The sequence below is a fragment of the Oryx dammah genome, unplaced genomic scaffold (assembly GCF_014754425.2).
Source record: "Oryx dammah isolate SB20612 unplaced genomic scaffold, SCBI_Odam_1.1 HiC_scaffold_17, whole genome shotgun sequence".
Taxonomy (NCBI): Eukaryota; Metazoa; Chordata; class Mammalia; order Artiodactyla; family Bovidae; genus Oryx; species Oryx dammah.
Window position 1 is genome coordinate 24,989,907 of NW_024070201.1, and position 17,461 is coordinate 25,007,367.

General features: G+C 41.9%; 1 protein-coding gene across 6 annotated transcripts in view; it reads right to left on the reverse strand.

The window, feature by feature from the left end:
- CADM1 (cell adhesion molecule 1) overlaps positions 1–17,461 on the reverse strand; it is a 353,309-nt gene that overhangs the window by 29,300 nt on the left and 306,548 nt on the right. For 3 of the 6 annotated variants that reach the window (XM_040258044.1, XM_040258042.1, XM_040258041.1), the window contains exons 6-8: positions 14,338–14,437; positions 10,917–11,089; positions 6,385–6,465 (exon numbers count right to left, since the gene is read on the reverse strand). In XM_040258044.1, the coding sequence (XP_040113978.1) occupies positions 6,385–6,465; positions 10,917–11,089; positions 14,338–14,437 (354 nt within the window). The remainder of the gene's footprint in view (positions 1–6,384; positions 6,466–10,916; positions 11,090–14,337; positions 14,438–17,461) is intronic. The other 3 variants (XM_040258046.1, XM_040258045.1, XM_040258043.1) reach the window with 1 other exon arrangement.

Consider the following 17,461-nt stretch of genomic DNA (forward strand, 5'->3'; position numbering starts at 1 on the left):
TAAACTTTGAAATTTATTTTCTACCCATTTCCCAGTTAATTTTCTTCCCATCTATGTTAGGTTTTAATTAAACTCCCATTTCTCAGGGATGGGCGAAGCGGATAGGAATGAAGCTAATAGGCCCGAGTATGAGACTCATGAGAAGCTCCCTTCCGTCTTCACGTCGCCTCTCCTCGGAGGGCAGAGCCTGACCCACAGGAAGCTCCCTTCCGTCTTCACATCGCCTCTCCTCTGAGAGGAGAAGCCGTGCACCAAGGATCTGTGAGAAGGGGGACTAGCTTTGGTTTTTCCTTTGGCGAATTTCAAGTTTTGTTAAAAGCTTCTTCAGGATTGTTCACGAGTGCTGCTATGCCCTGAGATCCTTGCATAGGCAAGCCAGATGTTCTGACAACAATAGGGATCTGTACCGTGGTTTCATTTAACAAGGAGAACAACTCCTCTCCCACGTTGTATGTCAATGCCGGGTGGGAGGCGCGGCAGAGAGGGGTGAGGCACGGTGACGGGAGAAGATAGGGACATAGAAGGCTGATGGTGGACAGTGGGGAGCAGCTCTCGAAGCAGCAGCTGATACCCGTCCCCAGGCAGATACTCCCAGGGCTGGGTCCTTCCTGCCAAGCCCTGCAATTCCCGACAATGAGATAGCTCCAACTTTCTAATCCTAAGAAACCTGTGTTTAAAGTGAGATGATTTTTTTTTTTTTGCAGTGTTGTGCATCAGTCTTCAGTATGAAAACATGTCAATTCCTTCTCTCTTGGACTCTTTTTCAACAAGGAGCAGAAGAGTATGGATGATGACAGAAATGAGGATTAGAAGCATTAGAAAAATTCTCACTTCCTATCCCTCATCCCGTTTAAAAAAAAATGCAGGATCAGGTGCCCTTCATCACTAATTTCTTCCATTCTCTCGTAAGTCAATATGGGTCAAAACCAGTCGGCTATTGACGGTATCTGTAATAAGCTTATCAGCAGCAGTAAAATAAAAATGGGCACACTTGAGGCAGTATGGAAAAAAAATGGTCAATGCACTTAGGAGGCAAAAACCTGAAAAAGGAGCTCATTACAACAAAGATGGCTCCTGAGTGTCTGCTAGGGCCCTAATAATATTCTTGTCACCAGACATACTGGCATATATATCAGTAACATTTGATAAGCATTCAGTAAATGATGAATGAAAAACAGTCTTAATGGAGTAGATACAAACTCAAGAAGAAAGGCAATTTAGTAAACATTCTAGGATGAGAGATGAGTATCTCCTAGCAACAGTGGTTTAGTATATACCCAGGATATAAACACACACAAGACAGGCACACACACTGAAGATAGATGCTTGAGGTAAGGTTAGGTCTTCATGCTTAATTTCCAAAATGCCATCCTTTCGTATCCACTTTCTAAACATTCCCTGATGGCACAAACCGACTTCTACTTCTGTGATGATCTCGTCAATCTTCTGCATCAGCCCTAAGTGCACAGTATCTCTTGCTACTGAGTTCTGGTGGGTATCATCTATTCCCTCAGCTATATTTCAAGGGATTCCAGGAATTTACTGTCTCCATGGGTGCTAGCACGCCGCTATACATATTATGGGTCCTTGATATTTGGTGAATGAATGCCCTATAAGCATTACCCTTGACATTATGCAAACGTCAATAGCAGAGTGTAGGGATCATGAAGGCAGGACCCTGGAGAACAGACAGCTCAATGTGGAGCCAAGCTCTATAGTCAGTCTTAAGACAGGTGTACTTCTTTCCTTTGCATTTAGGAAACTAAAAACATGTGCCAGGGTGTTGAGTTTCCCCAATTTGGCATCTTCTACAAATATCCCCGAAGGATAAAGGCTGTTCTCACCTCCTTTATTTATGTGATCTGACCCACATTACACACAGAAAAGCTTACGAATAGGAGACTATGAAAGCCAAAATAATAGTGTGAGCCTGGGGGACACACTTTCTCCAAGGTATATTGAATGCTGGGTGCACAGATGCCAATAAGAAAATCCATGCTGTTTTCTTTTCCAAGAAACACAAAATATTTTAATTGGATATGTACTTTCAAAAAGAGAAAAATTCATTTAGAAATGACCTACTTCATTCTTATGAAAGGATTTTTAAATGTGTTTCAGATTTTGGCCCTATAGCTATTCATTTCTTATTCTAAGGTGATTTTAATTTTTTAATTTATGACAGTTGCACGTATAAGTGTGACCTACAGGTTGAACTCCTCCCGGCCTGAATTTTATATTTAGGCTGCTAAGGGTGTTTAAAACTGAGTGCTGACTGTTCTCTATGGTACTTTTCTCATCAAGCATCTAACCCAGGGCACAACCAAGCAGATCCAGTACAATATCCACATTAACTACGGAAGGAAACACAGAGTATTTCCCTAAGGGGACTGACCCAACTGGCAGACAGGGGCAACACTATCCCCAAACACAAAACAGGTATTTTTATGTACATCTGATATACAAAATCAACCAATTTTAAAGAAAGCTCAAAACAAAACAGAACAATGCTCCCCCCTCTATGGCGATAGATTTTTCTTTGATTCTGGTTTCTGAAAGGAATCTCCATGGAGGACTGTTACCATGGGTAATGGTTGGCTGTCTCTGTATTTTAGAAGAGGATGCCAGGGACAATTTAAATTATGCAGTTTGCACTTTCATATTATAGCATGTATCCTCCATGAATGAAACCACACAGACTTGATGTTAAAAGAAAAAAAAAAATAAGTGGGGGCCTGCCAGTAGCAATAGTCAAAACAGAAATATGTGGTTAGAATATCAATGTACACGAAAGAGAGCAGAGACACCAAAGAATTTTAAGGGACATCACAGGATGCTCTGTGCGGCTCCCATCCCAACTCCATCCCTCAAATGGCTTCTTATTCAGAAAAAGATTCTAATGGTGGGTGACTAGTTACAAAGCCACAACAATGCTCACATGGCAAACTGACATCAAATCATCCTTTCAGGTCAGGACTCTAGAGCCTGCAAAAATCTTCCAAAGATGAAGCTACCTTTAGATGTGGCCTTTACATCTAAGTCAGGAGAGCTTCCCCACACAGAATGGATGTGAGGCAGGGATGCCCTGTTCCTCCACCTACCTATGATTCTGGGTGGGCAGCATCAAGTCAGGCTGTTGTTGCTAAATAGCTAAGTCATATCTGTCTCTTTTGCGATCCCATGGACTGTAGCCCACCAGGCTCCTCTGTCCATGGGATTGCCCGTGGTATGAATACTGGGGTGGGTTGCCATTTCCTTCTCTGGGGGATCTTCCTGACTCAAGGATCGAACTTGTTTCTCTTGCATTGGCAGGTGGGTTCTTTACCACCAAGCCATGTAGGAAGCCCCAGGTTGGGCTCACAATTCCTCTTTTACCAGGGCCTCCAGAATGAAGTGCTAATGTGTTTTGAGGGAGTCAGGTGACTGAGAACTCATGGAGGCCTGCCTCCCTAACAAGGGGAACAATTCGATTATTCCGGTTGTGGAAGATAAAAGACAATGCTGGAACACTTCCTTTCAGAGACATCAGAAATCATCTATGACCTTTTGAGTTTAAAAACATTTTTTTCGACTGCATTTGTACATTTTGCTTGTAATGAAACTCTGACTTAGGGAATGTGTTTCAGTCATTGCATTTGCCTGAAAATAAATAAGATGCCTGTAGGCTTCCTCTTCGTTTTTGTTTTTTTTTTTAAGCCAACGCTTTATGTTATTGTCACTAGATTTAGCTGTTGAAGCTTTTAAGGCTAATGGTTAGCTGTAATATACCAAACAGTTACAGGAAAGAAGAGCAGTAGAAATTAATTTAGCTCTCCATTTGTCAAGAGTCAGTCTGGAAGATTTTTTAGGAACCAATCTAAATCTAGGGGACGGCCTGGACCTTTAAAATGGGACGTGGAATCATTCGGCTCTATAACCTTTAATCTGTTTGAAGAAAGGAGCAAATGTTAAATTCCACAAGTACACTTTCTGGGCAAGATAAATATATATAACACTGCTTGTTAAGACATAGCAAGCCTATGAGATCACACCCATTAAGGCAACGGATTCTCCAGTGTTGTTTTAGAGGCAGCTTTACTTTAACGACTCTCGGGTGTGCCACTGAGAAATCAGGGCATTCTTCACCACCAGGGCATTTGTGTGTAGAGAGGGTTCAGCTAGGAATGTCAAGAGGTGCATCTGCGATACCATCTTTCGTGACCTTGAGCTGAGAGGCCAGGAGACGAGGAGGAGGAGCAGACTAGTCCCTGTAAAGGTACCTGTGATGTGGCCAGAAACACAGCATTGCTTGTTTTTAAAATTTCCTCTCAAATGGAGTCTCTGTGGTTGGAACTGTGATAACAGTGAGTTGTAGCTGTTTCAGGACCTGCGATGAGCTTCAGTCTGCACTGAAGGATTAGGAGTGTGACTGAAGCGCCTCTGCCAAGTTGCTGAGATTGACGGTGAGAGGAGAGGAGTTGAGGGGCTGTTAAGAAGGGTCTTTAAAAACAAACAAAAATAGCCTAAGCTAGTGACAGGCCAGCCACAAATGAAAAGTAGTGGCTCCACACTAAGGAGAAATGTGGCACTCATGCTGTAAACTTGACTGGTTACCTAGATGGAAACTTCTACAAGGAGAGGTAATCAAGGTGGGCTCATACCTGGGCAACTTCTGTAAAGAAAAAAGACCATCACTGGGTTTTCTCAATGGATTCACACAGGCAGGGCAGTGGCGAGTGGGCTGATTAATTTACAATGACATTCAAAGGGTCATTCATAGGAAAATTCATGAAAACCTGGTAACAGGAGCTCAAGCTTAATTGGCTCACTACTGGGATGAGAAGTAAGAAATCATGAAAGGCAAACACCTGGTCCATAGCATGGAGAGATGTTAGCATGGTTGCTCTAGAAATCAGAGTCAGGAAGGAGCGTCTTTGCTGTCTTTAACGATACAGAAAGTGGGAGGAATCTATTTGCTCTACTCATAAACTGAATTTACTTAAGAAGCAGAAGAAACTAACAGAAAGCTAAAAGGGAAATACACACAGATAAGAATTTAGGAAGCAGCCTGGCTGGAGCTGAGTTTAGAGTGAGACACAAACACCAATTGATGGATTTTCAGAAGCTTTTCAATTAAGGGCACACACTGATGTTTTCACAAACACCATTCAAACCATCCTCACTAGTGGCTTATTTCAAACTTCTATGTTCCACTGTAATACTTAAGAAAGGTGAAGAAAAGTAAAATTAGACCATCTCCTGTTATATTTCATAAACTGATGAGGCCTCCTCTTTCACTGACCACTTAGAATTTTCATTTTGTCTATCTCACCGAGTCCTGTGAAAACTGAAAATATCTCCAGAAAGTTAATGTGAAGGATGTTTGCCATATCTAGGGTGGTAAGGAGGATAAAGATGAGTATACTATTCAGCGATTTTAAAGAAGTCCAGTGATAGGACTGTACACCAGAGCACATGGCTCAGAGATGGAGTGCAAAAGTTAATTTTTAAAGAGATTTTTTTGGTGGGGGGGAGGGTCTCACAGAATAATTGCTTTTCCGTGTTTCTGGGGCAGGTACCTGTCGACAGCAGGTAGGTGCAGCCCTACATAAGGAAATCTTACATGACTAGCTGACATGGTAAGGCTGTAACCTTTCCCACCCTGGCTGGCAGAGAAAACCCCAAGCCTCCCAGACAAGCAATATCAAGCATTGAGAGCTGCTGAGGACCAGGAAGAAGGGACTGGAAGGTACATCTCCTCCCTCAGTGATGGTCAGAAATAGCAGACAGTGAAACTTTTTGAATAAGTTTCAGAGAGTCCAAAGAGCTAAACCACAGAGTGATAACTGCTGTGGCTGCCTCTTCCACTCCTCCAACGTTTAATGGAGGGCAGCAAGGGGTACAGGAGTGCCCAGCGTGGAAAGGACGGTGGGTCCCCAGGTGACACACTCTCAGCAGGACTCTCTGGGACAAAAAGGGATGATGCATTTAGGAACATGGCCCACACAGGCATGGTAAAGGCTGGGTATTTTCTTTCACGTGGATTAAGATGAAATTAAGACAAGGAGAGGATCCAAAGCCAGGATACTTACCATTTTGCCAACCGTGGCTAAACACAAGCTATCCAGCCTCTAAGAGCCAGGCTGCCATTTTCCCTAGCATTTTGCTTAAAAAAGATGATGCAAAATAGCTGATCCTACTGTTAAATTGCTTGGATGTTCAAGATTTTTCTGAGGTCCTTAAGATTCAACTTGAGAACATAGTATGTAATGTCTTTCAAATTACCAAATGAAGGAATACTTCAATTCCAAGGATTCAAAGAGACCTTTTTAAGGCTTCTTTTTTTTATACATACCAGAAAGACAATATACATTCAGGACATTTTCAATGGCAATGAAGGTACCGTACCTGTGATGATGGTGAGGATGGTGGTGGTGGTGGTGGTGGTGGTGGAGGTTGTTGTGGGAGGAGGGATAGTTGTGGGGGGATCTGGATAAAAAAAAAAGGAAAATCAAACCCACAATGCTGAACACAATAATGACCAGTAATGACAAAACAAAGGCATGAAGACACTGAGATGTCTGTTTGATGACTTTCCTCTTTAAGACTCAAAACCCCCATCCCCCCACAAAGATTTATGTCTTCTAATTACATCCCAAAGCCTTATCCGGAAGAGCTAAGAAAAGAAGAAAAGGAAACTTGTACTAATGAAGTGAACTAGGGATGAGAAGACGAGAAGTAGAAAAGGGAGGAAAAAATAAACACATATGACACCCTCCCATGCAACTTCAAAGGGTGGGGTTAGACGGACTCAGTCCCCGAGAGGGTACAATGTCTGCAATTTCTTTCATACTTTTACCGGTGGGGGGAAAGGAGGAGATGGCGCTGCTCTATCTAAAGGGCTCCTCTTGCTCTCTGACTGTTAACTTCATTATTCTCCATCAATACATCCCAGCAGGAAGTAAAACTACTTCTATACTTGTAATAAATACAAAGAAGAGAGAATGTCACCACTAAATATCAAGTTCCAGGCATGTGAGATTTTACCGAGATTTTATTTCTTAAAAGTCAATAAATTTTACAACTGATAAATATTCATGAGTTCGTTGCCTTTGCTTAAGCCTGACCTACGTGGGCGACAGTGATAAACACCGAAGAACATTTCCATCTTGTAAACAAGAGAACTAAATATAAACAAGACTTGACCCTAAAACCAGGAAATCTGGTAGGAAATTCTCTGTCAGCTCTTTGATATACTGTATATTCTTCTATAATTTCAAAAATTATTTGGGGGGGAAAAAAAGGGAAGGCTAATATGAAAGAGAAAAAAAATTTTTGACCCAAATGATCAAACTGAATGTGTTAAATTGTCAGCAAGACTTTGAACTAAAGCAGTCATTCTGCTATAATAGAACATTAGATGACTTGAAGGCTTTTGATTTTAAATTTTATCTAAAGCCCGTCAACTTTTTCTCCTTGACACATCTGGTGTCCTTTCATCTCCAAGTGAGCTCTCAGACTGTCTAATTAATACATCCAAACTTTAATTATATATTGTACCTTTATTGTTGGCACAACTTCCTGGAAGTTTACAAAAACATTATCTTGGTGTTTGGTTAGACGGTCTACTTAAAAGATTCTACCACTGATTAATAATCTGAGGTTTCCATTTTTCTCACAAACTTCTCTCACACAGACACAAATGCGCAAATTTGACAGGGAAGAGTCAACAGCAGACAGGTCTGTTTTAGGGGAGACTCTGTTTATTTGAGGCTGCCGGCGAACTACTAGTGAAAGCGGCCTCACACAAGCGCCAAAAGGAATCTGTTAAACAAAAAAATCCATTCTCCTCCAAGAAGTAGAAATGATTAAATTAATAATTTCAGACGGCCTTTTTAGAAGAACAGACAGAACGTCCAGCCGAGCTTTGTGGATAGCTGCTTACGGAGGCCACAGGCGGGGAGGCGCTTTGTGACCCGGCAGACCACTGGATGCGCGCACACCCTGAGGCAGATGCAGGGACAGGTGAGGTGGGGACGCAAGGTAAGCGAGGGCACTGGTCCCTCAAGAGATCCTGCTCTGCCCATGCCCCACCTCAGCCGCACCCGGAGACCTGCCTTCTTTGTTCTGATTCAGTGACGATATCTATCACTCAAAAGGAACATCTGTAGCTGGGAGACCTCCCCTGATCTACTATAAAGTTATTTCTGCCCCTATTTCTAAATGCATTGGCACAAAATGTGTGATGTCCACCACACAATCAAAGTGCGTCTGAAGGTGATCTGAAACTACGATTATGGACACGGAGAGATACAGAGACTAACGAGGGCAGAGACTTCAGAAACAAAGGTCACCAGTCCCTTTCAGTGTGTGAAACTCACACACTTTCAATTATTTTACCACTACTGGGGTAATCTGTCCTTCACATGTGGCTCAAGTGACCTAAATGAATTAGATTCCGTTACCAGGTATAATGCTTAGATCACTTCTAGTGTTAAGAGCAATGTGAGGTCACTATTTAAGAAAATACAGAGTGGAGCTAATAAGCTATTTGACACATGGAGGCTAAAAGAACAAAACCAATTGGGGCTGAGGCACTAACTAGATAGATTCTCCAAGTAAAGAAGTTACTTCCAGAGAATTAAACATTTTAAGGGCACGTTAACTCTGAGTTCGTAAAGAACTTTGAAAGTTACTGTAGTAGTGCAATCAATTGGCTTTGAAAAGAAAACCTACTTACCATCTTCTCAAATTGCTAGAATATTTTATCACTAGAGCGGCAACAACTGGAGTGCACATTCTAGCCTGTATCCAAGCATTGCTGCTAGCACAGGTTACAGAAGGACGGTAGCATACTGAGGATCTAGCCAACTGCCTACACCAGGCGAAGTGCCCCATGCCGGGCTGGGGAGATAGGTGGATATACATGCCCTCGCCTAAATGGATGGGTCTCTGTTTCTTGTCTTTTAAATAATGCACTCTAGCCCAGAGTTCATTCCCAGGGATCAATCTTGTTCTACCAGGAAGCAGAGAGAAAAAGAGGAACTACAAAGAAAGAAAGACACACATTTCACTAGACTTTGGAGTCAAAGTATAGTGACTCTAAAACACACTTAGTAAACTTGTGCTTGGCCGACCTATGTGACCCTTCTCAGCTTCATTTTATCATCTTTAAAATGGAAGCATGATGACATTACCTGGTCATCTTGTTACTGTGGAGATTAGAGGTGATCATGCATGTAAGACTGTCATCTTAGCACGTGGAAGGAAGTGAGAGAGCCCTCAATAAACGCTAAGCCAGAAGCTGGGATCCAAAATTATTCAAAACTACCTGTCCATCAAATCCACAAAACGTTTCTCATCTTAAGATATTGGAACAGTGGGTACAGTAAATCAAAGTTGTTTTTCCACATAACTTAGTCTTCTGAATCAAGGAAGCATATAATAGACTCGTGAAAATTTGTATCTGCTTTTTTAACATCTGCCGTTTTTAAAGAGTTGAAAGAGAGTCTGTAAACCTGGATAATAGCAAGGTTGGGGCCTTGCATGAGGCTCAAACCCTGATGTTAAGGCGGGGGGGTGGTTCAGAGAAGTAAAAAGCGGGGGTGGCTGAAAGTGGGGCACACAGAGCCTCTTTGCACCTACATGGAGAGCCATTCCTTTCACTCTGATCTCCTGAACTACTGGGGAGAATTAGTGCTATAATGTGTGGACAACAGACAAAATGGGTTGTGTGTAAAGAAAACACACCTCAGAAGTCTACACACAAAGTGATTAGGTGTGAACTTTTACTTCTGCTTTATGCTAAAGAAAGAAAACCTCAGGTATAGTTAAGGACTATATTTTAATATCCATGTAAACCTGGGGTACATCATTTCATTAAATGATTTTTCTAGTTCATGAAAAAGATAGTTCTCCTATTTTCTTCACAGGGAAAGTGGTCAGGTTCTAAGATGTTATGGAGTAGATTTCCCATGGGTAGATTTGTGTGTGTATGTATCACATACACTTATTCTTGGATTATTTACATGGCTCACACGAGAGAAATGCACATTCCTGTTCATATATTCACACAACACTGAAATTGTCATGTGTATGGTTATTCATTCTGTGTCAAGTCAGCTCATGACTGTTCCTCCTGGTGCAAAACTAACTGAGATTCAATTGGACAGGAGAGACTCAATTTGTCATCATAAGACTAGACAAGCAGTGTACTCTTCAGCTAAATAGAGAATATTCACTAGACACAAAATTGACTGTAAGCTGTAAATGGGAAATAAGTTTAAAATGGCTGGTACAAGTAGATGCACAATACATATTTGTTGACTAGTGAGTGAAATTCCTGATCACGTGCTTTAATAATCCTGCAAAAAGATATTAAGAAAACAGACAAATAAGAAAAAAAAAACAAAAATGTGTCTAAGGCAGTGGCTATAGTGGTTAACGGAGCTACCAGGGACTTTCTATTTTTTTCCAAGTATTTACTGGCTTGCGACATCTGGGATGTAATAGCTTCATGCTGAAAACAGGACAGTTCTGCTCATCAAAGCAGGAGAAAGGCTAGCCCAGGTATCATCAGAAAACACCACTGGGAATAGACTTTCTGAGCTGAAGAGCCATAAATTGGTAAGGCTGAATTTCGCAGTCATTATTTCTAACATAATCTCCATAGCTTGTGCCTGAGGACACAGCTTTCCTACTCAGCATGACCAGAGTCTGTGATCTAGTGGGAAACCCCCACGGTTAGAAAAGGGAAAGAAAAGGCGCTGTCCTCCTAGTGGAGGCACTGGGGTCCACCTCGGGCCAGGCTTCTTTAATTCTGGAAGGAAACAAACTGGCGTTTTGGCTTGCAACTTGACCAAAAGCTTTAGGAGTGAATTACAAGCAGCAGCTACACAGTAAATGAGTCAAATGGAAGAGGGCTTCATCTTCTCACGTACCGTATACATACAGCATATAATCCGAATGAGCTTTCCCCACTATGTTGGAAGCCTCACAGCGGTATGTACCATTATCTGTTTTGTTTAGGTTATTGATGAACAGGTTGGGCCCCGACAGTACAGCATGTTGAGGCATTTCATCATCGACTCTCACCCAAGTCACCATCACAGGCCTGCAGAAGGAAGGGAGAGAGACAGGTTGCATTATGACTTCCCACCAAGATGTCTGCATCAAACTTCTCACCCACGCAGTAAATGAATCCCATGCAGGGTGACACAATTAAAGAGGACCTACTGGAGATAATTTTAAGTTCACAGAATTACAGCTGTGAAGGCTCCACAAATCTGTTTGGAATATAATTTTCTTAAAAATATTATCAGATGTTGAAAAACTTTCAACAGGCCACAAGCAGGAGTCTCATTATTTCCAATCCATCTTCAACAAACCAGCAAATAAACCATGTGCCCTATTTTTATGCCCTGCTGTGTGGTTTCACACCAATTCAGACAGGACAGAGCTCATCCATTGTTAATCATCTCATTAATAGGGGGAAAAAAAATCAAATCCTGGGCTAGTGATACATGCATTAATCTCATGGTTACTAACACACAGAGATACTGGCTTAGAGAGTTGTGATACGTAAGTGGATTTCTTGTTTCGCAGAAAGGAATGGACTTTTACCTCTGAATAGTGCTTTCTCTGGCCTCTGCTGTTTGAAAAAGAAAAAAAAAATCACCTCTTCTCATTCTGGAAAGATGCAGTCACTTCCTGTCCCCTTATTCCCTACCCTTAACCTACCCTCCACCAACCCAAGATGCCACCACACCCTCCTAGGCCAAATCCACCGATCTACATGTTCCTGGGCAAGGTGCCTGCCCTCCGCGGCTCTCCAGGGCCCCCCGTGCTGCTGCCCTTGCCCAGCGTGTGCATCTGCAGGCGCCCGGGGACAGGCTCCCAGATCGGTGGCTGTGGAGTGATGACCCCTCCATGTGGACCCCTGGGGGCCTCCAGCACTGGCTCATCACAGGCAAGTGTGTTCTCATGATTAGAGACCACATTTGTATCCATCAGGAAAAAGCAAATTTCACAAGGTACTCCAGAGCCTCAGCTGTACACACACACACACACACACACACAGAGTCTCTTTCTAACTCACTGAATTTATGATCTTTCAAGGCAGCCCCTATGAAACTGAGGCCACATCTAGGACTGGGTCTGAAAGCTGCCATTTTCAAGGCAGGGTCACAGGGATCCGAGCACAGAAGTAGCTTCCTTTCATTTCATGCACTACTTCCAGGAGCAGCATCAGGACCAAAGACCCATGCTTCATAATGAATGGACACTCAAGTGAGCCCTGTCAAGCAGCATTCCAGTTTTCCAGGGGGATGCGAAGTCATGATTTTTCTTTAATTACATGTGGGTTTGTCATCACCACCCAGTAAATTATTTTAAAATGAGCCTTGCATATGTCTTCCTTGCAGGCAATGGCGAATGGGTCTGCCTGGCAATCAGACCTACTGTCCCGCTGCTTGACAGCTGAAATCATCAGTGGGGGTAAGCGCCGAGAACATTCACAACATTTAATGGCAAGTTAAATTACCATTTTTATTGTATGCAATTTCTTGAGAAAATAAATAGGTAATATGCTAGGAGGGCCAGCAGCGAGTAACGCGTGCTTGCTCAGAAAACCGTGCACCCAGGCCGATTGGAGAGGAACAAACAAATACCCTCTCTGGCATCAATGTCCCGAAGGAAACATGTAATTTACTGTCCCCGTGGCACATTCAATTGAACACAGTACCTTCTTCAGAGGAAAAAAAAAAATACAGAAACAAAATATAGGTTAGCAAGCCATATTCTGTAAATGTGGTTAATGTGGCTGGTACTATGTGTGGCAAGAGGCCGGGGAGAATTTATTTTTTTCCGCCACTGGATGGTTTTGGAGGGGAGGTAAGCTGCTAACGGGGACCTAATTCAAACATTTTACACAAAGAAACAGCTGAAGCTTTTGCAGTGTTCAAAGGAGAAGAAGACTGCTCTGCTAAAGCTGGAAGCACTTAAAACCAAATAACTTCGAAACACCTGAGGAAAAGGAAAGCAAAAGGAAGACCACCTCCTCCTTCCTGAAGGTCATTTTTACAGCTCCAAACGGTGAGTAAAGAGAAAAGCCAATTCTCGGCCCTGGAGAAGTACGCATTAAATAGGGAGGGTTGGCGTGGGAAGAGGGCCCACAGGCCCCCTCTGGCTCTCTGTTCTCTCAGAGTTCATCGCTTAGCTGTCACGGGAAGAATTCTTTCCAAAGACTTGGAGGAAGCTTTGTGAAGATGTGAAGATGCTCTGAGGTCCTTGTATGAAAACTGTGATAAAGATGCTGGTTAGCAAACCTCTGAGAGGGGGAGATAACCGCAGCGTGGGGACAGCAGAGGGAGCTCAATTCTGTTTTTTGTTGGGGATGAAAAAAAAATCTGAGTGCTCTGGATCCCCTCACTGACCTGTGGCTCCACGTGGTGAGTCCACAGAGTGTCTTTGCCCTCAGCTTGTTTATTCCCAGGTAAAAACAATCTTTTTTTCTCTTAGAAAGATGAAAAGACTCCTCCTCCTCCCCAAATGAAACTAAGAGCTAAAGTGGTACCACCACATGGCTTTTGCTGTATCAGTGGTAACGTGTAGTTTGTCTAATTCACTTTCACTCATTTATTTAGCAGGGGCAAATGAAGTAGCTTTTTATTTTTTTACACTTTTCAATAAAATAAAGAGTAAAAGTCAGTTCTTTTCGCTTCTGCAATAGTGTATATATATATATGTATATATATGTATATATATATGTATATATATGTATATATATATGTATATATATATGTATCTATATATATATACATATATATACACACGTTCCTTGAGAAAAATTCCCAAACCACTCCTTACTAATAAAAATATTTCTAGGAGTCACTTTTCCTTGAGGGAAGAAGCAAAATGAAAAGTAAGGAAAATTCATTTGCCTACAGCTGGCCCTAAACACAGCAGCTTAATTTAAGTCTGAAAACCATCTTTCCAGCAGCTTAAAACATTAGCACAGAAGGTAGCAGATATATCAATAGACTGTGGGCACACTAAAAATTTATTAGGATTATTTTATGTGGGTAAGAGAAAATAGTTCTGACAATCATGCTGATGATAATAAAATAGAATTAGCTGAGATTTCAATCTTAGCTGGCATTTCATTTTTCTCCCGATCCTCACCCTTAAGAACCACAGCTATTTATTCCACTATTCACTGAATATTCTTTTATTTCCTGAAAAAGATCTTCCACCCTTTACAGCAGGAGACAGGTGACAGGCCGGTGAGTTGTGAATGCACATGTCTGTGTTGTGACATTTACTGCTCATGACCCTCTGCCAACCTTGGCCTTCGGAACTTACTGGGGCTTCCCGATGGCTTCACATGTTAACTCAAGCGCGTCCCCTTCCCGGGTTAGGCCTTGTAGAGGGTAAGTCATCTGAATATGCACTTGAGGCTTATCTGTGTGACAACAACACAAAGTATAATGTTTAGCAAATGATATCATCAGGCAGAACCAGACTTGCATGCTGTCACAGACCCCATTTTACCAGCACTCACACACTCCCCATCCTCATGCCTTCAGTAGCATCCTTCTAATTAGTGAGTAATCCTGGCATTTGCTCAAATTAAATTGCCTAATAACTCTAAGGAGTGAACCACAAATAGATAAGAGATTCATAAGCCAACTGTGCCATATCAAACATTTCCTGTGAAACGCATTTTGTTACATTGAAGTTTCTCTCCAGACTCACTCAAGCTAAAGGAAACTCATTTGCCTTCATGCTGAGGTGAAGCCACAGATATTTGTGGTGCTCAGAATTGATACATTTTATCATAGATCATATATTACCATGTGACAATATGTTGTGACACTGCATATTAATAAGTTTGCCTCTTGGTTTCAAATAGGAAAGGCAAAACTTCTGAATTCCATTCAAATGGCTCCAAGTATAAAGACCTGGGAGGTTGTGCTGGCCCCTAAAGAAACTCTATGCCATCTCAAGGTAAACACATCAGAAGGAAGGAGACTGACAGTTACTGAGGGTCTACTAAGGTAGGAACCACCACTGGTGGTGGAAAATGCCATTTTAGGGATGAGAACACTGGTAGGTACCCTAGAGAATGATGTAGGTCATCCAAGGTCATAGAGATAACATAATGAGACAGTCCCAAGAAATGTATGTTTATAGGAATTCAAACCACCTTTCCCAATGGCAATCCATAATTGAAGCCAAGTGTATCGAGCAGAGCTTCCTAATACAGTCAAGTACTTAGGTATTCTGAAGTGACACTCTCCTAAGGGAGAGAACTTTCATGATGTCAAAGTTTCACGATGAATAGGTGAAACTTACTTCTACTATCTATTTAGAAACTGTGCGTTTGTGGGGTGTGGGAATGAGCAAGGAATGCTAGGAGGTGCAGGGACTAGGGAGGGGAGGGAGGGGTTAGAATTAATTTGGATGCACACACAAATATATTTACAAATAAAACCTGAATGGGTTTGGGAGGGTTTTTGTCCCCCTATACTGAACGAACAAGCTAGTGATCCCTAAATCAGTTTTCTCATTTAATTTTGTGGCTCCATAAATGTATATTTTTGGAAATGTACCCAAGAGGTAATACATGTGAGAGGTTAAGACATCAGCTGGCTGAAAGGTCAAGCCAATTTCCATAACTTTACTTTCCTGGACAATCACATCATTCAAACAACAGCCCCTGGGCCTTTTATAAGCAGTGGTTCGCTCATTATCATTCACCCTATGGAATCAGGGCGCAATAAGAAATATGGTGGGGTTCAACTGTCTCAACCTGCCCACAGCCAAACAAGCCACATGAGGTCCTCTCTAGGGATGGCTGCATTGCAGATGCATTTTTACAGTCGTGTTACTAGCACCAGATCTTTCTGACTCTTGAAAACCATGTGGCATCCAAAACCTTTTGAGAGAGGCTTCTTGTGCATCGGTGCGCACTGCACACGCTGAACTGGTAATGCTTTCCGAGGAGCTAAGTTACTTGCCAGAGAACATAAGTTAACAGGACTGAAAGCTCCAGCTGACTCCTGCAAGCAACATGATTCTATTCTTGGACTTGTTGGCAAAGGAAAATGGCATAGAGGTCTCCAGATACTGCTAACTGGGTGGGGATGCTAGTCATTAAAGAAAGCCAGAAATACTCATAAACAGGAGAGCCCTGAAGGAACACTGACTGCTGGCCAAGAGCTCCTGGACACCCTCCTTTGAGAGTTAATAATACTGTAGGCTATATGCAACCAGTGGATGACATATGGGGGTCTGTTATTTTTGGTGGTATAATACCTGTGCACACAGAACTGGGTGTTAAAATTTATTTTAAAAAACCCCACAAGATAACAAAAAAAAAAAAGGAGGGGGAAGAAGGTTATGCCATTGAAAACACAGACAATAAAATCCTGGCTCCCTTTCAATTTATACTCAAAAACAGCAGCACTTCTGGAGTTTCTGGTTAGGAAACCACTGTCATCCTTACCCAGGAACCATTCTGAGGAAAGCTAAATTCAAAGCCTCAAATTTGGGCTGAAATGTAATACTTGCTTATAGGTTAATCTCTGATCCAAGCAAGGTCTACATTTTCCATGCACCAATGACTTCGGTCCATTAATTAAGGAGAAGCAGAGTGCTTGCTGGCCGATGTGGAAGGCTTTTTTTTGGTCCTTTTTCTTCTTTGTGTAATTTACAAGCAAACAGAGAGCATATTTTTCAGCACAGTGCACTAAGGGTTTTTACATGCTCAACTTCCATTAATAATAAAGACAGTGTTGAAAATCTATCCACGCTGCCTTTTCAGTACCACTGAGTTTGTTTTAGTTAAATGCCTTTTATGCTTCTAATGGCTATTTACCAGTTGTCAATGGCTCACATAAATTAGGAAGAACATGCTAAGGTCTTGCTATACCTGGGATTTACATTAAAAAAAAAATCATATACTAAGCCTTAGAAAATACACTTTCAATTGTGATAACTGATTTTCCCAATTTACTCTTTAGGTTTCTGGAGAAACATCTACCATCTACTTATAGGTACAGCTGCCACAGTTACCTTAATAGCTGGCTAGAAAGGTGAACATTAATCTCACTTGTATTATACAGAAAAATGTCCTCCTCTGTTGACACATGTAGTATGTATAGGCATATTATTCGACTGTGGGCAGCTGAGCTATATTTACGCCAAACAGAGAGTTTATGTGCCAAGATCCATCTCCGGGTGAAGGAAACTTAGAAAACAAATTTGATCCCCAATCCTTTGTCCTGAAAGAGGAACTTGAGTCCTCTCAACAGGTGGAATAGAAACCCTGGGGCTCTGCTGGCACCTCTAGAACCCAGGGCTGTTAGATTTCCCCAGGAAGATCCTGACTACAATCTGAGTGTGTCAAAATACTGAACAATCCAGATGGCTGATGGAATAGTCCAGAGCTCATCATTTATGCTTTAATTATGTTCATAAATCA